Source organism: Pseudochaenichthys georgianus, chromosome 17 (genome assembly GCF_902827115.2).
Source record: "Pseudochaenichthys georgianus chromosome 17, fPseGeo1.2, whole genome shotgun sequence".
Lineage (NCBI taxonomy): Eukaryota > Metazoa > Chordata > Actinopteri > Perciformes > Channichthyidae > Pseudochaenichthys > Pseudochaenichthys georgianus.
The window spans coordinates 25,987,012-26,011,114 of NC_047519.1; the positions used below are offsets into that span (position 1 = coordinate 25,987,012).

At 42.3% G+C, this 24,103-nt stretch overlaps 1 protein-coding gene across 7 annotated transcripts in view; it reads right to left on the reverse strand.

The window, feature by feature from the left end:
* LOC117461869 (zinc finger protein 521-like) overlaps positions 1 to 17,046 on the reverse strand; it is an 87,949-nt gene extending 70,903 nt beyond the window's left edge. For 3 of the 7 annotated variants that reach the window (XM_071206454.1, XM_034103858.2, XM_071206452.1), the window contains exons 1-3: positions 16,204 to 16,889; positions 9,292 to 9,348; positions 2,553 to 2,756 (exon numbers count right to left, since the gene is read on the reverse strand). In XM_071206454.1, coding sequence (XP_071062555.1) covers positions 2,553 to 2,756; positions 9,292 to 9,348; positions 16,204 to 16,243 — 301 coding nt within the window. In that variant the 5' untranslated portion in view covers positions 16,244 to 16,889. The other 4 variants (XM_071206457.1, XM_071206456.1, XM_071206453.1 and 1 more) reach the window with 4 other exon arrangements.
* Positions 17,047 to 24,103: the final 7,057 nt, after the last annotated feature.

The following is a 24,103-nucleotide window of genomic DNA, read 5'->3' on the forward strand; positions in this document are numbered from 1 at the left end:
CTCTCTAGAGGAGCATTCTTCCAGCCCTGCCCTAGCCTTCACTGGGATCTCCTGGGGAGCATTCCTGAAGCCCTGCCCTAGCCCAAGACGGGCTCTCTGGGGACGCATTCCTGCAGCACTCTCTCTTTCTCTATCTCCCTCCTTTTCCCTCGCTCACTTTCTCAGACTCTCGCCTTCCTCCGCAGTCCAGCATTAGCTCGATCAATAGCACCGATCGCATCAGGGACATGAGGCAATCCATACCCATGCGCTCCCTTAGCGCACTGCAGTGGTCACGACTTAAGTGCATGGAAAGGTGTTATACCTCTGCCAGACAGGGGGAGACAATGGCGGCCATTGATCGCAGTGACATGCAACATCTCTCTCTTTTCTCTCTGTCCATCGGGCGTGGTCGACATGCAGCTAGAATCTGTTTAGACTTTCTGTGGTGACATTTGCGTTTTACAGTAGAACATAGACGCAATGAGGCCCAGAATAAACATGTGAAGCTGAAGTTTATTTGGCCATGTCTGGGTCTGGTAATACAGTATATAAAACGCTTTTGGGATATCGGCTGGGGGAAAAGAGCTGAATTCTGACAAGAAACACGTCCATGTGGATTAGTTTCAGTCAAGCTCTGCAATTTGTTTACCAAACAAATTAAAACATTTGAAATTCTAAAAATGCAGGGTTTAGCAGGTGCTGGTTGTTGATTAGAAACGGTGTCTAATAAAGGATCCATCTGTGAGCAGAGACTTGATGTAAGGCAGATTAATTGGTCATGGATGTCTACATAATGCCACATAGGAAATCTCCTCCCATATTCCAGAGAATACACAAACACACACACTCACACAAGTACTTGGTATGCCATCTAGAAGTTTCTTTTCTCCCACTGTGTTTGAATACTAATAGTGTTTCTGCGCAATCACAATACCCTAATGGCAATTAGATTCTTTTGTTTAGTTTCCACGGGGGCTCTTATCCAAACTGTGTTTTTTTCATCATTGAGCAATTAAGAGTCATTTGTCCGTAAGATTGACATTTTTAAAAGCCAGTCTTAATTATTGAAAAAATATGGCTGAGTCAGTCATGACCACATTACAGCGGTGCTGAACATGAAGAAGTTATCCCGAATCAAACACTCAACTGGTTGTCTTTCAAAATAAATATAATGTTAAGCACTGTTAGAGCACCCTAAAAGTAAAATAATACCCTTTGTGTTTTTATTTCTTCAGTTTCCCGAACAGACTGTCCACATGTGTGTGCTGGCTTGATGGAATTAGGTGTTACATTTAACAAATAAAAAAGGGTGACAGAAGGTGCTGCACTTAGTTGTGTTCAGACCAATGAATGCTTTTGTTGGATGACAGTAATGTGAAAGTGAACAGTGCATTGATTTTCACACCTTGTGTAGACTGAGCGTCACTTTGAATGTGTACACACATGAGCAAACCGGAGGAACACATACATGTTAACAAGCATGCCTGCACATACAGTCTCTTTTACAATGGACATGCAGGCATTACTGCTTAAATCAACACCAAGACGGACAGAGTTCTGATTTGCACACTTATATACACACAGAGACAAACAAACATAGGACTTTGCTCCTAAGATTGTCTTACAGTTAATGGAAACTCTTTGTAAAACTCCTCTACCCTATTATTTGTGGCTTGCTGATTGTGGGTTGTAAAATATGAAACTGGGCTTGAATGTAAACAGAAAAGCTTAGATTTCCCATAACCAATGTTTAGGATTTGCTTTGAATAGCTTCTGTACTACATCAGAAACAGGATTGTTCCATCGTAGCCTGTTTATATTCTGTTTCTAAACAACATAGTAAGGTATATGCCCATGTGCAACATTTGGAAATGTATGTCAGGTGGTGTTTCTGAATGGGCGCCCATGAGAACGTGCAAAGGAGGGCAGCAAGTCCAGGAGAAGCACATGGAAACCTTCAGTTCACATCATTAGTTCCGTCTGCCACCTTGTCATGATATTTATAGCACTATTCATCCATCAACAGTTCAATGACACAGTCTGCCAATGGCATCCTTCTCTTTCAGTCCCACTAGGTAATACTACTGCAGCTAGCTAACATTGGGACCAGTGAGGGACTTTCCTGGAGCGAGGATCTGTTTCCAGTTGGTGGTCTGGTTACTGTGGGACCTCGTAGCCACAAGTTACACTCGGGTGAAATGTTAGAATTAGTATAGCGCTTTGTAAAATGTTAAACTGAAACAGGCAAGGACAAAATGCACATACTATAAATACACACACGGTAGCCTACAGTGATGTATTATAAGGACACATGGAGGCATGTCACGCCTGTAGATATTGATGTACAGCACGTATAAATACTGTTCTATGTGTGTGAGGCCTGCATGTGTGTCTGTGATGCTGGAAATCTACCAAGGAAACTGGTAGTCTGGTGTTGTGCTCCCCTTGGTGCAGTGTACTAACACATAGTGTGGCATATTTTCTGGTGAAGGCATAGAGTGAGAGTGGGAGTGGGAGAAGAGCTGAGTGGCAGAGTGGAGGGGAGGCTCGGTGGGCTGAACGTTGTTTACCTGTCAGCTGGCATTGATTAATCTTGTGTTCGGTGAGATCGCTCAGCGACTCGAACACCTGCCGGCAGCTGTCGCAGCTGTGCAGTGCGGGCTCCTCGTCGTCGTCCTCCTCTCCCTCTTCTCCTTCCTCTGGAGAGAGCAACCTCTTCCTCAGACGCCCGGTCTCACCATCCTCCGCCGCCCTCTCGAGGGCGCACTCTGGATCTGCGGAGACACAGGAAATGAGCACCACAGTCAGAGGGGTGACCCACACAGTGAGGTACTACAGCTTCCTCTGGGTGACAATAAAATTGATTTCTAGACTCTGGATTTAATAAAAACAATAATAAAAGCTGTAATAAAAATGCAGGTTCAATTTGGGCTGCTGTAACTCAACCACTCATACTATAACAGAAGTGTTGGGCAGGTGAGGGTGAGATATATACACACACACACACACACACACACACACACACACACACACACACACACACACACACACACACCACACACACACACACACACACACACACACACACAGTGGCACGATGCTCACACACACACACACACACACACACACACACACACACACACACACACACACACACACACACAGTAATCCAATCCACACATGCACACACACCTTTGTTATTAGAAATGGTTTTACGTTGTGTTTGCCCTGCTTCACCCAAGCAAAACTTCAGTATATGAAACTAGACTGATGGGAATATGTGTAGTTAATAAATCCTGGATTGCAGTTTTGGCTCGACCAAAGAAATATGAAATCCTGCCAGTGAGTGCTGAATTGCATCAGTCAGCATCTATCAAAGGAGACGGACCTTGCCATATTATCCAGACATCTAGGCCAGAACAGTGGATGTATGGAGCGTAGCACAGTAAGACACACGAAAATGAGATTGGTGTGTGTTCGGCTGCCGTCACGACACACTTCCCTAAATTATTCAGCCTTGCTTGCAGGCAGCCGCGGGTCGCACACATCAATATTCTTCAATCCATCTGCAGTTTTGTCTCTTGTTGGCTTTGTGCTGCAGCAGTGCCAGGGGTGGGCGACTGAACCAGGACTAGGAATCATCTTTCAAGATAATCTGAAGTTCTTCACATGATGCTGAAATATTCGGACAACAAATCAAACCTTGCATTGTTCACTCACAGCACACCATGACATCTTCACTCAGAAGCATAGTAAATGGGTCTTGCAACAGCATCTTATAAATAAGCAGCATGGCCTGCAGCCCTCTTTCTCCCCTGCTGTGACCATTACACTTCACAATAAGACTGATTAAAAAGCCATACTTACAATCAGACAATCATGTCACCCTGGTATAGGCTTTGTGGGGGAGAAAAGCCCTTGCACTTTCCTGGCAGCCATTTTAAGCCCCACTGATGCAAGTGTTTCTCAGCTCGTCCTGAAACTCCGGAGGGGAATGGTAACAGGAAGCTTGTTTTTATGTCGCCTGGCACACAGTTAACAGTGCTTTAGGAAAAAGGTGTGTGTGGCACCGATGCGCGCAGGTGTGCGTATAAACTGGGTGTCTATACAAAGGGCGGCCATTTTAAGTCTTCCTTCAGTAGGGTGCTCTTAAACTGTGAAATTCCTTGAGGAAAGACGTTCCAGAACTCATCTAGGCCACCCAGGATTTTTTAGTTTCCCCACTTGCGCCAAGTATTGATGTAACATCACACCCTCCATTGTCCTTCCCTCTTGGCGACTGAGGCTCTCGGAACGTGCCCTCTAAAAATATCTGCACTGTGGTCCCCAGTGGGACCATGCAGAACAGAACAGAACAGAAGGTGTTTCAAGAAAATGAAAATCCCAACCCAATCCTCACAGATGCAGGCCTTTCCTGCTCTGGGGGGGAAACACTTCTGACTGAGGCCAAAAGCCACAATATAAACTAATGATGATTCATCCACAGAATTCTATTTTTTTCCAACGGCCTTTATGAATCATTAATTTATCTAATATTACAGCTCAGACCTGTCAGGATAACTAACTGATGGCTACATTTAAGCATTTAATGTTTTGTCTGCAATAGAATATGCATTTACCAGTGCAGAATGCAGAAGCATTGTAATCTGTTATATTAGGTATTTTCAAATGTTTTCAGAGAAATTAAACCAAACATAAACGTTCTCACTTGTCTCTTAATTCATCTGACAAGTTTCAGCTGCAATTTACTGTACAGTAAATTCAAGCCGGGTCAGGGCTCCCTCCGAGCCCAGTGACCTCCTGTGCACCACAGTGATGCAGCGCTGGAAGTGTAAACTACTACATGTTTGGAAGGGTTGACGCAGAATAAGCATGGAGGGGGGGCTTGACACAGCAAGGTCACGTCCAACCCTGGGATTAAAGAGCCACGTCAATACTGAGGTTCCTGCGCCTCTGGGCCTCATACAGTAATCCATCAGATCAGGACATCCTCTTCTACCAGTCTCTACAGGCTGGACAGCAGATCAATACCAGCATGCTCGGAATGGCTGACACTCACAAACTGTATGGAATATGGGGGAAAGATGTGTGGCATATTGAGATTTTTTTATCATGCCTGACGTCCTTGTTAATTTTCTTAAAATCAGCTTGACAATGTTGTATGGCAGGTAAAGACAAGAGGGACCGCTGATCCATATTCTGATAAGGTCAGCTCGAAGTAAGATGATCGTAGCTCAGACTGAGAAATTATTCATGGTTGATGATGATCTGACTGAAAGGACACATTTTTAATCTTTATGGTACTAAAACTGCATTAGTTTTGAACTAATAAAATGTGGATATCTGAAGGGTGATTGACATCTTTATAGCCAAGTAATATCTGCCTGAGACCAAGCCCATCCATCATACACACAGTGCACAGTGACATTTATCATGCCACAACTTTCATCTTAGGAGTTGAAGAGTCCCCTGGACCCCCCACCCTTATATTATTGAATATTTCTGCTCTTAAATATTTATAACCTTATAATTGATATTCTCCTCTCTGCTCCCTCAGCCCCACCAGGGACCCGTGGTCCCTAGCAGGGAAGCTACTTGTCCCCCCACTGTCTGGCCCACACACTGAGATAGGAGGAGACACTTGACCACAGGGAGAGGAGGAAGAGCATGGACGTAAAGGAATATTTAAAGAAAGAAAGTGGGAAAATTAAGGGGTAAAGCGCAAAGTCTGGCCATGCAGCAAAGCCAGAATTTAATATAATAATGACCTTTGCAGTTAACGCTTACCATTAACCCGCTTTAACATTGCTGGAGGTTTTATGTCAAACATTAAGCTTGAAAATAAAATATTGATTTTCTAGGGGGCAAAGTGGTTGTTGGGTACTGAGATATCTGTTTTTGAATGCACCATGTGATGGGTGTCATGTGTTTTAAACTGAAATGTATTACAATCTAACCCCATAGTCAACCCAAAAACCTTTTGGTAGGGCTTGAAAGCACTGAGGGCGGAGTTCTCACTTGCCTGTAGAAACAGTTTGCCTGAGTCTTTCCTTGTGCAATGACAGACCTTGGTGTCAAAAACATCATTACCAACTCACCATCTCCTCATTTCCCCATCATTTCCCAGAGATCCTTATTCTAAGAAGCCCCCCTCCCCGGCAACCCAGCCTACAACCACCCACCCCCAAGTTCGAATTAAGAATTTATTTTAACCAGCAAGCAGCTTCTGTCGACATATGTTGGCGGGCCTGATCAAAGGTGAGCACGCTCCTTTATCAGAGTGAGGGAGGCTGTCAGAAATAGGAGGACATTAAGATTGAATAACCTTCACACGGTTGCCGGCACCTCATTATTTAAAAATCTAAAACTTTTGCAGAGCACCCGCCATATATAGGTCACACTACATTCTAATGCCACATGTTCCTCCGAGTGTATCCTCCTCTGTGTGGATGGGATTTGGGGCTATCCACTTAGACCGTCACATCCACTGATCCCCCATCATTAAAGATTGTCATGATCCGACGACGTGGCTGTGCACTTGACACTTGCCAGATTGTTAACAATCCTCGTGAATTTGCATTGGGGGAGTCTGTGTTCATATGGTCGGTGTTATCTGATTCATGTCCCCCTGATTCCTATTAGGAACTAATTGCTGTTTAGTATTAGGGTGCATTGAAAGTAGTTTAGTAGAAGTATTTGTCATAAGTCATTTCACTCATTACAAGCACAAAGTGATGACAAATATTTCACACCGTGTTATATGCATTATAATAATGAAGATTTTATAATGCATGCTGAGATAAAAATAAGAGCAGCACAGAGAAAGGAAAGGTGCTACACAATTACAGGTGGAGGAACACACAATGACAACACGGAGAGCTCAACTTGAAGGAAGCAACACATATAATCACAGGTACGCAGACAGTATCATCCAACATTAAAATGTCTACACCAAAAAGAGCTATGAGCATGCAAAGGGGAATGGGAATCAAAGCCGTTGAATGAGAAACAACATTTGAACATACCAAATGTTCTAATTCTATTTCTATGTCTCACTCGCGCTCTCACAGGGAGTGCTAATATTGAACGGAGCGCCTTGCTATGCCATTAGTGCAGTAAAACATCAAAGGAAATGAATAATAGAGAATATGATTTTCTGAAGTGGTGGAGTGAAAGAGTCCTTTCCTCTTCCGGCTGTAGTGAGTCCTGCAGTACATTGATCTGCGGGCAGCCTCAGCCAGAGCCGGGCACGGCACCACTACCCTACACTACGGCACCTTGCCACCCAGACACTCCTTCAGATCTCTCGAACACTTCTATTTGCCTCAGTCCACTCCACTTTGACAAAAAAAAAAAACAGCCTCAATCTGACATAGCCGTGAGCAAAAAAAGAAAAAAGAAAGGGATGTATATATAAGAGAGAAGAAAAAGCGCTGAGCATGTGGTTATAATTACACACAAGCAGCGCAGTGGTAAAGCCAAGCTGCAGATCTTAAGCCTGCTCGACACTCTCTGGGTAAAAAAGCGCACTGCCTCATTAAATCTCAGATATCACACTGTTCCTGCCCCTCTATACTATGCATAATACTGTCTATCTTTTAGAGGGCCTCTTTTGTTAGTATTTCCCCTCTGCCTTTGCTACATATCAAACATGAATAAGAAACAGGATGCCGGGCCTGCAGAACACTTGCAGAGTCACAGAAGAGCACAACTGGGGGTCTACTTATGAGGCTGATCTTGACACCATGTCTGATTAAGCCCTCGGCTTGTCAGGAGTCTAATGGCTGCTGTGGCCATGTCCGTCAAATGCATGAAAAGCAGGTAAGCTGTTCCGCTGCCTCTCAATTTGACATTAAAAGGGTCTTGTTTGGGTAGTGGTTTAACTAGGAGGAGGAATTACTGCTAGTTACGATTAGGAAAGTTGGAGGAGAATGATTGGAAAAAAGCAAGAGAAATCTCCCAGCATCTTAAGAGTGTACAGGCCACAAACAACACTTTTCACATTGACCATTCGACAAGCTGCATCCTGAGCGGGGGTTAAAAAATAAATCAGTCAGACGAAGTCAAATGAGGAAAGTGAGAAATTAATTTGTGCGCCCTCCTGATTTCTCCACAGGCAGACATCGATCATGTGGCGGCTGTCTCCCCTCACTCTGGAGATAGAGGCGGTGCAGGGATGGGGAGAGGGGAGATTCGTGTGTCTGAGGGGGTCGTTGTAATCAGGCACACTCATTAGCTCTACTTTGGCTCTGGATGACAGGAGGTCTCCGAAGCAAGTCTGCCTTTTATGCCCAGTCCTTCATCCCTTGGGCTGGGGTTAGAGTGGCAAAGGAGACTGTTTCTCTCCACAGAACCACCCACCATTACCCATCAATACACATTAACTCAATGGCAGATAGATATCTACTTTTTAAAGAGATTAATGAAAATGTTAAAAAAAGAAATGACAGGCATATCGCATCAATTGGCACACCAAAGGGCGAATCGGTAAAACACGAGGTATAATGGATAGCACCAGAGATCAGAAACTCCAAGAGGCCTGCTTCTGTTTGTGCTGCAATTTAAGAATCTCAAATCCATCTCTAAATACATATTTAAGTGTATGTCTGCAGAGAGTTCACAAACAAATACTGAAAGAATAATGCTGTAGTCATACGAAAAACCCAGACTTATTGTAGTGGTGCATGCTCCTGCATTTTGCACAGGAGCACTGAGAAAGCAATGGGTAAATGCTGGACTAATGTGGCAGCCTAGGAATATCCAGGGTCCCCAGCCTGCTGGGCAAAACCATCCATATCGGGTTTAAAATAACCACGCCTGAGACTTAACCTTTACCAGAGACAAATGAAATGAAAATATACAGTGTGGTGCATCAGGAGCAGGCTTCATTCATAGGGGGCTTTCTGCTAGCCTGACCTGAATTACCGCTCCATTCCTGGAGGGCCACTGTGAATGGCACGCGTGGAGACAGGACACATTCATCTGGGTAGCTCTATTCTACATCATACAGACGGTTGGGAAACAAAGAGTCTAAAAAAACAGCAGGAACAAACAAAAACACAAGGACAGCTTTAAGCGCACCTGCATGCAAACACACAAACAAAGAAGAGCTGCACCACTGTGCCCTTCGCGTAAACAAACACATGCAACCATGCCGTTTACAGTATGAAAACCTCAAAAACAGGAAATGCATAGTTAGTTTCATTCTAAACCCAACGAAGAATGTGCAGACAGACAGACACGCACACAGATCTAGAAACATGATCCACTTTCCAGCCGAAAATGATGAAATATGAAATGGAGCATTACCGCTTGGAATGGCAGTCTGCCCAGGACTTTGCTGGTCCTCTGTCACATTGTCTTCTACTGCCAGAAAAAGAGAAGGGGGAGAAAAAGAAGGAAAGAAACAGTTAACTGTGAAAAACAAGTTGGACACATTGAGATTTCTTTTTTTTTTAATTATTTACTGTTGAGATTTTCTGTATGGAAACTCCAAGAGATTTCAACAGCTTTCGACAGCTCAACCTGTGGTTTGGGAATCCACACAAGCCTTTCATATGTATGAGGTTTGGCAACAAGGCAAACAGCCACCCACGTAAATAACATATTGGACTGGGTAATGACGCGATGAATTATGAACGTCTCCCATGAAACGTCCTCCCAACATCAACAGTGACCAAGGAAAAACACCTTGATGAGTGCATGTGTAAGAAGGTTGTTTAGTCCGCCTAGGTTGGATTAATTAGGTGAGTATCAAAAACACGATTTGTAGATTCCAGTATAAATATGGACCTTCTTAAAAAGATGACTGATCCAATCTTAATACCAAAAAAAAAACATAAATTCGAGAAATATATATATTCACATTACGTGTGGTAACAACCAAAGTGGCTGCAAAGTGCTTTTTCTCCTTAACGGATGGCTGACAAAATAGTGACAGCTTGATCGGCACTGAAATCCGCTCATTAGGTCGCATGGCAACTAAACCACTTTTGACTTTTTGACAACAGCATGGCCTTGAAAAACAAGACTTCTGTTTAGTAAAAGGCAAGAACCTTTTACATTGGAGTCTTTTTGGAACTGGTGAGAGTTCCTTGTGGCATGTCAAGTACGAGAAATGAAATGGATTTTAACAGCGGGAAGAGAACAAAAGAGTCTCCCACCTGTTCCATGTAAAATGAGGGTCTCACTGAAGACTTCTTACGCCTCTGCGTTCCACCCCTGCAGTTGAAATGCATTCTCCATTATGTCTTTTCTTTCTAGCCTTTCATTTCCCTGGGCAAAGAGGAAGGGGGAGTCTGACAGGACCTCCCAGTAGGGGAGTGTGGCAGTGACTGCCAAAGCAGAAACTGGCGCACTTTTAAAATCGCACAAAATATCCTGTACTTTGCATAATTAAGGCTGGATCCTATGGTGGCAGAAGCCCCCTCAGGGGAGTAAGAGTCAGTGTCAAGCAGGGTGTCAAACCTCAGTGAAAAATAAAGAGGAAAGTGTCGAGCTGTTTCTTATGAAGATTGAAAATGACGGAGGCACTATGTTTCGATGTCAGGCCTTGTCCAGCCAAAACCAAATTCCAAGGAAATTCCTATGAAAAGCTTTTATTCAAAATAACCAATTGTAAATAAACTATTCACTCAATGCATATGAGAATGTCTCGGAATGGAAATATGTCCCTTAGAAACTATTATAATTGATGTACACAAAAAATATGCTAAACAAACTTTCATGGGTCTGGCAATTAATTAACAAAATCAATTAAAAAAAGTGATGGAATAGACATAGTTGGACGGCATGGCGTCATATCCCTCGGAGCCACCATAGAGAACTGCATTAGCCAACACAGAATCATTGTCCTTTTTAAAGGAGGCCTTAGTGACTGACGCCCTGAGAGTTTAATGAGTTTCTCCAGCACTGTTGAGCGCCTTGCATCTAGGATCATTTAAATGGGCTAGGGATGGGGGTCCTAATAAATCCCCCATGGTTCCATCAGAGATTGGTGGTGGGAGCTGGAGTTTTTGTTTTGATTACCGTCCCTGTTGGTGAGATGAGGGAGTTCATGCAGAAAATTCTATTTCACAATGCCATAAGAACTTCAACATTACAGCCGTTTGCGATGATTCGTCACCACTGTGAACTTATTAAAAGTTTTGTCGTTTAAAGTAAACAACTTCCACCATAGCGCAAAAAATCCTTTCATTTGCACCTGTCTTCTAGATAATTAATAGCTACCTAGGAGCGATCATAGAGGGTGAGCTGTCAAGTAAGGGCAGACTCCTGTGATGTCTCATACTGGCTGGACATTTGATCAACAATCAGCACAGTGCAAATCAAATAGCTGGACAGTTTTAATTTAAAAAAAACTCCAAAGCTGCATTCACTGCTTAATGACAATGACTTCAAGTGAATATAACTCAGTCCACATTGTTGATAATGCATCACTGCTATCAGTTAATTAATGTTTGACAAGGTACACTATATCACTCAGTCAGTGACAAACTGTAATCATGCTGCTAGGTTTTGTTGATACAATACCAAACACACATGGGAGCATTTCAGCACTGCTCCTTTGATTTTCAAAACGCGGAGCAGCAAAGACATAATCCCACAACAAGTGGCAGAGCATTAAAGAGGCCACTAATTAACACACTGGCCACACACAACTAAACGTAGAGTTACTGTCATTATTTAGAGATAGACAATCCCCAAGACAGGACATTTCCTTTTTAGGGATGAATTCATTTTCTACAGATAAGGGAGCAAAATAACAAGCAAAAGAAAACAAGACGCAAGTAAAAAAACTAAATCATATGAAATTAAGAAAAACAAAACAGATTGATCTCCGCAAGCACAGCCAGTAATACATCACACCTGCATTCGACTAATGATTTAATAGACATGAATAAGCAAAACATGACAAACTCTCAGCAGCTTGGACCTTTCCTAATCCATCAAATGAATTCCTGCTGTGTAGGAGAATGGAGTGAAGAGTGTGTATATGTACGTGCGTATACAATTACTGTACATTCTTGTGGTTTTATTTGTGGATCGACACGTAATTCTGCGTGTGTGCATGCATGCATGTGTGAGTATTTCGCAGCACTTTTTCGACATAAAAAAAAGCCCCGAGTGTGTTCCTGGATATGCTTGACTCATCTGCTTGGTTACAGCCAGCTTGGACGATACAGTGCCGAACACAATGGCTGTGTAATCCGCCCTGACTGACCGAGAAGGAGACGCTCGCCACAGGGACTACAACTCAATTTAGCTCAGGTCAAGAGGTCAACCCTCCTCAATTAGGGCCGGGAAGGGAGGGAGGAGGACACACACTGCACATGAATAACTTTCTTAATGAGCATTATTTGAACTGGTGATTAGTGTCATAAATAATTTGCAATAAAAGGGGCATGTTAATCACGTTGCATAATATTTTTCATCCTATAAATATAGCCTTGTACTATAAGCAAATCATAAGAGCAAAGAAATGAACTAGTAGCAATCAAGAAATTGTCATGAATCAATAATCTCATTATGCGATTATTGCAAATATAGCTTCCAAAACATATGAATGCTATTCATACAGGAAAATGGAGCAGCAGTGGTGGAAATCAATCATCGTCTCTGAATCAGAACTGTTTCTCCATGTGGCAGACAATCCATGACAACAAGAGAGACACATGCCATGGAGTAAGGAGAGATATCGGCCAGCTCCCGCGACACCCAGTCCAACACACTGAGCGGCATGTCAAGAGCACTGACAGCCGTGCTAATGGGATTTTTCCACGGCTCCATCATAATTTCCTTAATGATAATACTAACCATATTTTTGTGTCACATTAGAAAAGTGTTAATGGGTGTTATGCCACAGATCATTAATTGTGAACAGACTGGAATACTGCAGCTTCCAATAAACTAAGAATGACGCAACTGTTAATAGACATTTTAATAGGGGAGAAAAAATAGTGCTGGATGTAATATGTTCATGTTCATGTTTTATTAATTGTTCAAATTAACAAGAGGCCTTTATTACATTTATCATTAAACAAACTCAATAGAGTGTTTATTTAAAATAAGGAGTCAAATTAGTTTTTGAGTAGTTCTTTGACAGAAATATTTGCTCTTAAAAGTATCCATCACACTTTTTAGTTTCACAGGCCTATGCTTAAAAAGAGTTAAGAGAAAGCAGTTGTGTATCTGTGGGCGTAACTTAGACTGTTTATTTTATACAACATAAAAACCTTCAAATTATGGGGAAAAATATTTATACATTTTATTTGCATCATATTTAAAAAGCGGTTTTATTCACCAGATACGAAAGGGAAAAAACATCTAATCTATTTATGTATGAGCAGAGGAATTTTAACATAACAGACTATCGTGTTAACTTAATTTTTTTAAAGGCCTTACCCGTATTTCATAAATAAACAGAGATTTTATATTTCTAAGTGTAAAATAAAAATTCCTTTCGAGTTTTTAGCCAAGCAAAACTCACTCATGTGGCAACAAATTGCAGCTCCTCAAAAACATTAAATATTTAAGGTGTACATGACACAACGCTGATTTCCTGACAACCTCTATACTTAAAGTAAATGGCGCAGAAAATATATTTATATATGCGAATGACAGATCTGGAAACGTCCTGCACAGCCAATAAACACATCAGGTTTAAGACTGTCATTTGTGCTCCAGATGAAAATATCAACCCAGCCTCACATTATTCAGGAAGTGCTGTAGGACAGGCAACGTGGCAGTCATCACACACATACATGCAGGATTTGGAGAGAGATCCTCCTTTCTCGCTGCTCACCACTGACTGAGGCAATGTGCTGACCCAAAGCCTCAGCACATCAAAACAAAATTACAATGTGCCTACAGTTGAGACATGTAGAAGGCTCAGGATTGAGTACATGTCAGTGGCTGGGGTGAAGTGTTTGCATATAAGCGAATGATGTATGGTCTTGTCCTGTGCCATTTATTCCCCCAAGCAATAACGTAGCCGGATCTGTCTCTCAGACTTAATTGAAACGGGACTTGTAATGTTGCCCTTTTCCTCGATGGGACCAAAAACATAACCTCTGACTCCCACAAGCAGCCAATACGGAGGAAGTGGGTGTGTTGGGGTACACAAGGGAAAAAGAGTGCCAACTGTCACAGCATAATTTTCTCATCTCCTCTGCATACACTCCACATCTCAACTATCCACACCAGTCCCTAAAACGCTGCCCGCTCTCTACCTTCCCTCTATTTTTTTTTAATCAGCACCACTCTTTATGTTCCCCTTCCGCAGAACAAAGTGTTCTTTTCGCACAAAGAAAAACACAGTCCACATTGACCATTGCCTCTAGTCAGCAGACGACAACTTATAAAAGTGAAACCTGAACTCTGCAACTGTGTTCCGTTTGTGAAAACATACAATATGTGCAGACACGGGCTCACATGAGGAACACTGTAAAAAAATGCTGCCACAAATGTAGAGATATCACTTTTGTATCAACTAAATATATATGTTTTTAAATTTACAAATAGAATGAAAACTCCCATCTTTTGTAAGCAATAGTGGAGAATCAAGTGTCAAGCAACTTCTTTTTAATTACAAGGAAAGTTATTGTGGACATCTGTATAAGTGTAATTCTGTCCCAGAGGAAAGAGATAGACAAAGAACAATAAATAACATCTGTTTGGCCTTCCTTGGATCTGATCCAAAACAGGGAAATATCTATGACGTATCTGCATTTCTGCTCCGCTTCGGAAATGGGTATGAGGACATAAAAGTCGGAGTGTTTTGTGCAGCATATTTTTCCAATTTAAATGTTACTGACAATAACAAAACAAACAATGTCATCACACCAACTTCATTTGCATGCTGATTTTCTCTGTCTTTCCCTCTCTCTCGCTCACAAAGATATACACAAATCTTGACAGATGTTCCTCTGAATTCACACGCACACACACTTGTAGCATGAAGGTCTACTTACAGGAGACGATTATATCTAAGTGATGCGTCTTTTGAGAATAGCAATTGTCACACTAACGAACTAACAAAAAAAGCAGTCAATGCCAATCTGGTCTAAGAAAATAAGGAGTCTATGTATAGAGCTGTTTACTGTGAAAAGAGCAGTGCCGGTGTGGAAACAGAATGTGACAATTTTGAGATGTGCATCCACTCACATTTCCACCCTCTCCTGGGTATTGATTTAAAATGGTGGCTGCATGAATGTACTACCGCAGACCATGTAATCTTCCTTTGAGATGAAGACTTCCGAGAACGAAAGGGGAGAGAGAAAGAGGTCCACAGACCACAAGCTGGGAATGTGAAATTGTGGACAATTATTTGCTGAGCAAAATACAATGCCTGCCAGATGAACTGGAGCTCAACCTCCAAACCCCAGCAGCTCCCCCACCAAAACGCTACGGAGAAAAGTAGTGTGTGAATATGTGTGCGCATGTGTGTGTTCATGCATGTTGCTCTGTCTCAATTTCCCACTCCCTCCCCCCTCTCACACACACATGTACCCTCAGCCACAATTGCATGGTCGAATTACCAGCAGTCAAACTATTTCAAAAATGACAGAAAAAGTAAGAAAAGGAGAAAAACAACAACAAACATCCACATTTTCTGCTCTGTATATCCTGACATGCTGTACTAAGATTTGATATGAGATATACAAATGATAAAGTTCCGTTTTTCTCAAGCTTTAACTGAAATGCAGACGTTTACAACTTTGTAATGAACGTGTCCAATTAGCACTCAACATAACCACTAATTTCTCTTTTAACTATTGTTCACAGACATATCACAGCCCTCCCTTTCCCCAACATATAAAATGTTTCCTCCTTAGTTTCTCAGACAGGGGGGTCACGTGATTCTGCACCCCATTCCATCAGACGGCTTAAGTTCCGACAAGGAGCGTCTTTAACACATCCAGATGTTTGCCAGCGTCGCGCTGCACTGTTGCTCTCTAAATTATCCATGCCATGCCCTTACACTTTAACTATCATTACAATACAGTCTGAACTGTAACCGAACAGCATTCCCCCGGTGCCATGTACGTAAATGCAGTCGATCTCATGCGCAACATAGAAGAAGAACACTTCGAAATGCGTTTTCTTTTCAAAAACAGTTTCATTTCAGTGAGCGATAAGTTCAGTTCATGATCGTCTAGACTTGTCATCACCTTAAAATAAAATGTTCTGAGAGCCACCAAACATAGGCTTATCACTTACCTTTCAGTGATCTTGGTTTAGCTTGCTTGCGGCGCGACATCCTATAGAAAACGCTGAAGTTGCTCAGTTTCTGTCTGATAATTTGTGCACGGGATAGTCTAAAGATGTAGTCTCTCTAAATTCCACTGACCAAAATCGCGGCTGCCTTTTTACCATTACAGAAAGATGCAACTTAGCCCTTGCCGTGCGCTCTAAACACGAGTTTGCTGTTATTTAGTGATGAGTAGGTGGATGTTATAAAATCCAATTACCCCGATCGGTATAGACGACTCTATTTAGTTGAGCTGGGTATCGGGAAAAGTGTGAGAATACAGTAATCCCCGTCATGCGCTTCCATCTCCGGGAAAACACACACGCGTGTAGGCATGTTCGTTTAGAAATAAAAGCGTAATATTTGCCTTTCGCATCTCAGCTCAAATGCATCCGCGTGAGAAAGACATCAGCAAAACGCCTCCTGTGAGAGTGCAAAAAAAATTGCAACAAAACCAAAAAAAAGGAGGAAAAATGATAATAACACTTTTCACTTCATATCCACCTAACAGCAACAAAACTATTATAGACTGTTCCCTTTCTCACTCCAATTCGCTAATCATGAATTAGGTTCGGAATCTGATCCAAGTCTACGTCTAAATTGCTCTTAAAAGAGGATGAAGAAGCAGAGAGAAGATGGAAGCTCCCTCCTCATCACAAACCTGCAAGGTCTTGGACTGCGCTGTCGCTCCGGTAGTCCACATAATAATGGAAAATGGAAGCAAGGCCCCCAAAGCCATCAGGATGGCTCCAGAGGGGGCCCCTACCCCGCAGGGACTCGCTCTGTACGTAATCACTGAGGAAATCATTGTCAGCCTGCCTGCACTCACACACAGACAGAGAGGCATGATTAAAATCCTAGGGATCACGGCAAGATGCGGAATGCTGGATCTGCTGGTCCCGGATCCGGAGTCGAACTCTAAACCCAAAGCCGGCTTGCTCACCCTGGCGTCTCTGCCTCAGCTCGCCGACGGCCACTCTCCGTCTACGGCAGACGGACTGGTCCCCCTTCTGGTAGAAATGGTTAAGCAGAAATACGTTTTCTGTGTGACTGTTGACATATGTGACATGCAATGGCACGCATAGAATTTTAAATGAAATGTATTTTTTTAAAGACGGAGGTTTTTTCTTTTCATGATTATAGTTCACTGTGAAATAGATTGCTATATTGTATGATCTTAATGATTTCAATAATTAGTATAGGTAATAATTACTTTTTATAAAAAATAAAATATTTTTTTCCGTGGTTCTGTCAAACAATGCCTCTTTCTCTTTGATATTATTATTTTGGATTATTATAATTTATTCAATTATTATTATATTTTCTTGTTTTTATTTGATAAAGTCAGTACTCATCATTCAAAATATAGTTTAGGTTAATGCAATTTGATACACATCAGCCTGCAACTTATGAATTCATTTCATTAGAACACCTATTAAAAATAAATAAATAAAAACATGTTTTTCTGGCTCTCTCTCTCACACAATGGTGCATTGGAATACACTGTCACCTGCACAGAGATATCCAGACCCCATACTGCCCCTGCTATGTGAAAATGAGATCCAGAGAGGAGTCCTGCGGTGGACTTCTCACTCTGCACTCTGCCCCTCCAAAGCCTGGAGGTAGCTCCATCTAAAAATCACAGTCACGAAACAGCTTCTCCCACTTCCAATGCATTTCTATTCTCTGATTCACAGAGACAAATGTAGGAGGTGATTTTTTTTGCTGCACACCTTTAGGGAAGGAGAGAAACAGTCGATAGGGCAACTCCCAAACACAGGCTGGTGTGGAAGGAGAAAATTAACAAGAACCTTTGATAGCCTTTACTGGAGCTGAATTTAACTTTGCTAAAGAAAATTCTCCACAGAAGTTAACCAAAACTATAAAAGTTAATGATGTGAGTATATAATAAAGCTGCTCTTATTCTATAGGGTATTCCAATCTTTTACTTTGGAGTTCATAATGAGGCCATATACTGTTATAGACATCTAAGGTAATCACCTACAGAAGTACTATGTAATAGAAAAGTCTAGAAAGCTACAGAAGAGGCATCTATTAGCTGACTGTCATAATTAGCCTCTTATTTTAAAGAGGGCTTGTTATTTTGCCACTTTTGTCTCTGATCAGTGGCAGACGTGAGACTAAACTTAATAAAGGAGAACTTATGACCTACATATGATGTCAAGGCTTCAATTCTGTTTCCTCAATTTGGATCCCGTAAATGTATCTGCATTCAAATTATTTCCCCACCCACAAGCTGCCAGAGAAATGTGTGGAAAAGATCAATAAAACCAAGTATGACACAGATTGACATGATGTGCTTTGGTAAATTCAAAGCCATCACAAACTACAGTAAAGTTGGTAAACACACACATATGAAACATCTATTTGTAGGTGCTTGGAATCTGTCAGGAGGTCCCAGCTGCTTTAAAACTTCAATCTTAACAATGCTCTAAAGTTCTCCCTCTCTGTCTCAGCACTCTGTCAGGCGGCTCTCCCAAAGTTTTACCACCTTGCCTCCCCTCCGTACCTCTCAATTGCTCTCTCAAACACAAACAAACAGTGCTCTTCAGTCCTCCAGGGCTCTTTGCTACTTTCATTAGTGACAAAGTAACTGGGAAAAGGTTGACTTGACTCAGCGCTTGCACAGTTCAGTCTCTTAAGTTACAGTACACTCAGAAGTTGTTGTTTTTTTCCTTCAAGTGGAAGAAGCCTCATGTGAGGAATGCTGTGCATGGTGCTCCAAAAACTGTCTGACACGGCTTGTCCCTCAGGGATAACATTATAAATATGGAAAGGAGAATCAAATATAAATTTTTTGGAGCAAATCGGCACAATGAAAATCAACAAAAAAAAAATTGTTTCAAGTCTCACCTCTGAGCGTGAGGGAAAGGAAATCAAACAAATATAAATACAGAAATGTGACATGTTTGTCAAAAAAACAATGCCTGCCAGGGAAATTTCTATTCAGCATGTACCTATATGATAAGGCATATTTACAAAATTAAATAATGGGTGTATGCCTACAAGGTGCATCTTCATATTAAGTCACAGTAATCTATTCTTTTTCACTTTTATTCTTTTTAATCCCGTGTATATTCCATGTGTAATATCTGTTTCTTTTTGTTGCGGGAGTGCCATGACGTGTGCATTTCGCAACAGGGATGAATTAAGGTCCATTTTATCTTATCTAATCTTAATTGTTTTGTCCTTGAAAAAAATGCTACATTAAGACTAGCCTTAAACTTCTATCAAACACACAAAGGCACAGTTTGTTTTCAGATGCTTCACAGTATTTGTAGTAAAACTGAGCAGTTGTGTGGAGATTTTTTCCCCACCCATAGCTTTTAGTTAGACATTGAGACGCCACAGCAAGTGTGTGTGCCACAGCATTAGAGATTTCACTCTGCCTCTCAGCAGGGTGAAACGTTCCCTGTGGAATCTGCGTGGTGGGATCTTCCAGCAGATCTTCCTGACCTGTGGCCTCCTCACCCTCTGTGCTTGGCTCCGGCTGCACATTGTCCAAAAGAAAATCCAAGTAGAAACTCAACTTTGAAACTCAGAGAAAGTTTTAATCCCAATGAAGTGTCTCCTGTAGAAATAATAATCACTGAAGGCTATTTAGGAGAAATACTCGCACAAATGGTGAAAAACGGCGGCTTAAAAGCACAGTCGGTCAATTACACTCGTTAGAACAGGGCAGATACACAGACATGCATGTACACCAACCACATACACACTCTTGACTTGCCTCATTAAAACCCATCCAGCTACTAGAACTCAGAGATGTGAATGTTTCCCTTGAGGAGAGGGGCACGTTCATTTTGAGAAAGGCAGAAGATTCAACTTTTTTCTTACTTGCTTATAATTACAGAGATTGCTGGAATGCATGACCCTGAGAATAAGGCTGAGTCCTGGGAGAGTCCACCAGAAGCATCACCATCTTCAGTATTGCTCTCTATTGTGTGTCTCCCTAGTTAGATGCCACCCACACCAGGCATGAGTGAGGTCGAGACAGTGCCCCCATCACTAGAGGAGTGCTCCCCAGGGACTTTAACTCTGCTCCAACCAGCAAAACTCCTGAGGCTGAAAAAAAAGTCAAGATAGCGAGTGACTGAAAACATTGGCCTCTCTGAGCACAGAGACATACTTTCGCTCTAAACTGATTAAAAAAAGAACAAAAACAACAGAGAGCTAACAATCAGATGGCTTCAGATTTGGCAAGCAAGTGTGAGTGCTGCTTTCCAACTTCAGTGTTATCCAAATTGCTGGGAAATTAAACACTGGAGCAAAAATGGATCATATGTATGCAGTTCACATAAAACTGTGTCTTTCTCCACCAATAACTGGTGCATATATTTACAAAAAGAGTGGGGAACTCACAGAAGAATATGCGGGATTTGCCTCTCAGTGAATAGCCACGCCTGTTTCAATAAAAGGTCAGTGACGGCCTACATGTCTCAACATCCTTGCAGACTGAGGGATGTCAGCAAAGTAGAGGGGATGTTGAGTGAATGGTGCTCGTCAAAAGTGACCTTCCAGCTGGATTTATCCTAAACTTCCATCTTTCCAAGCCAAGGAACCCCGTGAAGCAACTCCCAAACCGGGTCATTAGCACAGTGGTGTCACCAGACAGCAGATCACGGGCCAGAGAGGGAGCAAGAGGGGGACTCCTGGCACTGCAGCGGCTGCTGTGCGGTTTGACATTCAGGGCTGGCTGATCTATGGGGCTGGGGAGACAGTGCCCTTGCTCTGGGTCTTCATGAGGAGAAGTTCCTGCCAGTTTTCCCCTTACTTACTCCATCAAAAAACTGAGGTCACGAGATGTTAGTCGTAGCTCTGACTTGCAACATCACAACCCGAGCTGTAGGGTGTTACCATGACTTTAGTGACAATATTATCACCTAGATCCAGCACCAAGTAAATGCACACCATGATAGCTAACTGATATGTAGCATAATGACATTCCTAGACAAACTTATACATCGATCACTCACCAGCTAGCTTTATAACTACCATGTTCAGAATATACACCTATGGAATGTGGAGCTTTTTTTGGACCAATTTTAAACTGCTTGTCATGACAAGAATCTCCACAAAGATGTGTTATTGGCATGAGGAATACCGTTTAACCACAGTGGGAGTTTCATAGTGTGATCAAAAATCATTCTAGGGGTTTTATGTCCTTCTCAAATGGCTTTGACCTCCACAGCCTGTCTCGAGCAAATGGTGACCACTATGGCCATGCCAAGAAAGAGATTCCCCTGGGTGCATTACCATGAGCCAAGACGAACATAAAAATCTCTCGGTGAAGGATGGACATTTTCCACTTGGCACCGCCACAAAAGATGAAAAGAAAAGATAGCAAACCCTTTTTTTTTTACTGAAATGAGAATGATTTTTCTTGCTCATTACCACTCTCTCATTAGGAGATCTTCACTGTAAGAGGAGATCAAGCCCACTCACCCCTCCATATTCTGGTAGTTAACTAAGTGTGCTACAGAGCCCCTTATCATACAGAACATTTTACACATCACCCAGACTCACCTCAGACTGTTACCAGATGTCTGATTATCAGGTTCAATGGATGTCAAACTGAATTGAAGAATTCAGGCAAGCATATTTTTTTACAAATGTACAAATATTTCAAGGCCAAGAATAGTAGCTACTGTTTTGAGTTATATTGATGAGTAAACACCATGTGAGATGCAGAACAAACACAAACATTGTATTGATCTTAACCTAACCCAGTGAATTGGCCTTTGTGAGCTTTTACAAAAGTCCACAATTGCGTAGTCAATGACTAGAGGTCGGATTAAACCTTTTTGACTCTCTTGCAGAGTAATGAGCTGTGGTGCAAATTAAGAGAGGCCATCTCATCATGTCCAATTTAGTTTGGGATTGTCCCTGGAAAATAGGCAGATGCGTGGAATGACTGGTGTGTTGTAGTTGTGTAGAGGCATGTGGATAGAAAAGGCTCTGAAGGATTAGAAGAACCCTCACTCCCAGGCCATGCACACATTATTCATCCCCTCCTCCTCTTCTACCCTCTCACCTTCATCTCTACCACCCGCCCACCACCTCTCTTGCTCCCCTATGACTCTCCCACTTCCCTGACAGTTGCATAAGCCCCGAGAACCTCTCTCCGGACCTCGGTGGGGGGAGTCGGGAGTTGGGAGTTGGAACAGTGTTAATTAAAAGAAAAGGTTAAAACACACGGGGGTGGCAGAAGGCGCGTTCAGGAAGCCCCCATGGTAGAGCAGCTGCTCACTGTTCCCTCCCTCAGGGGCCCCAAGGAAGGGACCAGGGATGGAAGCCAGGTGATTGGGGACACCAGGATGAAGGAGTGACTGGGCCATAAAGGATGGAGCAGATTTGACCCTCACGCTAAGGAGCAGCCAGTGGGGGGGTAGCGAGTGGTTCCACTCACCTGTCCAGTGCCTCCCTGCCCGGGCCTTGGTTTGGAGCTGATTAGTGTGTCCCAGAGAAGGTCTCACCTCCCTAAACACCACCCACAGACAATACCTTTGTAGTGGGACGCATGCCAGGCCCATTTAGAGGAGTATGCCACGGAGGTAAGGAGAAACAGACAAAGTGTGGGACGAAGCGGAGAGGTACAGTAATGGCCTTTCAGAGAGGAACAAGTCAGGCTGGACATCACAGAAGAGGTCAAAGGGTTTTGTGGGACAGAACAGGCAGAAGTTTAGTCTCGGAGAATCAGCCCATCAAGATCCTGCACAGCTGTTGTCGCTGACTGCGCCATGTGTGATGTACTGTCTGTGGGAAGTCATTAAATAATGATAAATTATCACTTCATGTTGCTCAAATATGCTGCATTATTTTCGGGAAAAATTATATTCATCCGGGAAAATTGTTGGCCTAGTTTACGAAAGCCAACATTCAGGTAGGTGTTTTGCATCAATTGGGAATAAATGATAAATGATCACACTTAGCAGCAATACTAAAAAGATGATTCATTAAAGTAAATTAAGTACAAACTAGTATAATATCCCTAAAATAAGACAATACAACCATGTTCTTTGTTTTCCTTGCGAACACGACCACGCACAATCATCCCCTCTTTGTAAATTATCTCACAATTGGTTCACAATATTATCTATCTTAGGTCAATATACATGGTAAAATCAAACATAGCACACTGATTGCCACTTCAATTAATTCCAATAAATACTCATGAGCTTTTAAGACAAACAAGAGGGAATGAAACAGTTTTTCCTTCCTTTTCCCCCCAAACAAGAAGAGATAATTAAACGTCTATCCTCAGAGAAGAAGTGTTCCCACTGGAAGGTTGTTTGGTTTAAGGATTTGCTCAGTGGTTTGACTCGCCAGGGACTCTTCATTTGAGTCTCAAGGTTTTATATCTCTAACAAGGCTTTAATTGCCAAGGTAACAGACCACCTGATTAAGCCTGACAATAAGTCTGCTTTATCTGTGGGGTAGGAGCGAGCAGAATAGACTGCAGGGATGAGGATGAATATTGTAATTCAGCTATCAGCGTGTCATGTATTCAAGCTCAATAACGTTGTTAGTTTTAAATGGCCAACAAGAATCCACATAATATTGTGTGGTCATGCACCTCAACATTGTGCATTTGCCTCCTAAATTATATTTACTTCAGGTCAACTTTGGAAATGCACAGCACTTGCAGGAAAGATCCTTATTCTACTGAGAGTGTGGAGGAGGTGGCACTCAAAGCCCAGGTCCCATGCCATGTGCCCTCCTTATTGTAACGAGTGCATTTCTCTCCTCAAACTCTGACTGGTGAGCGAGTTGAGGAGGGGGGGGGTATTCTTCAGAGGAGACGGGGAGCGTCTGGTGGTGAAAAACTCTGTGTTAAAGTCCCATCTC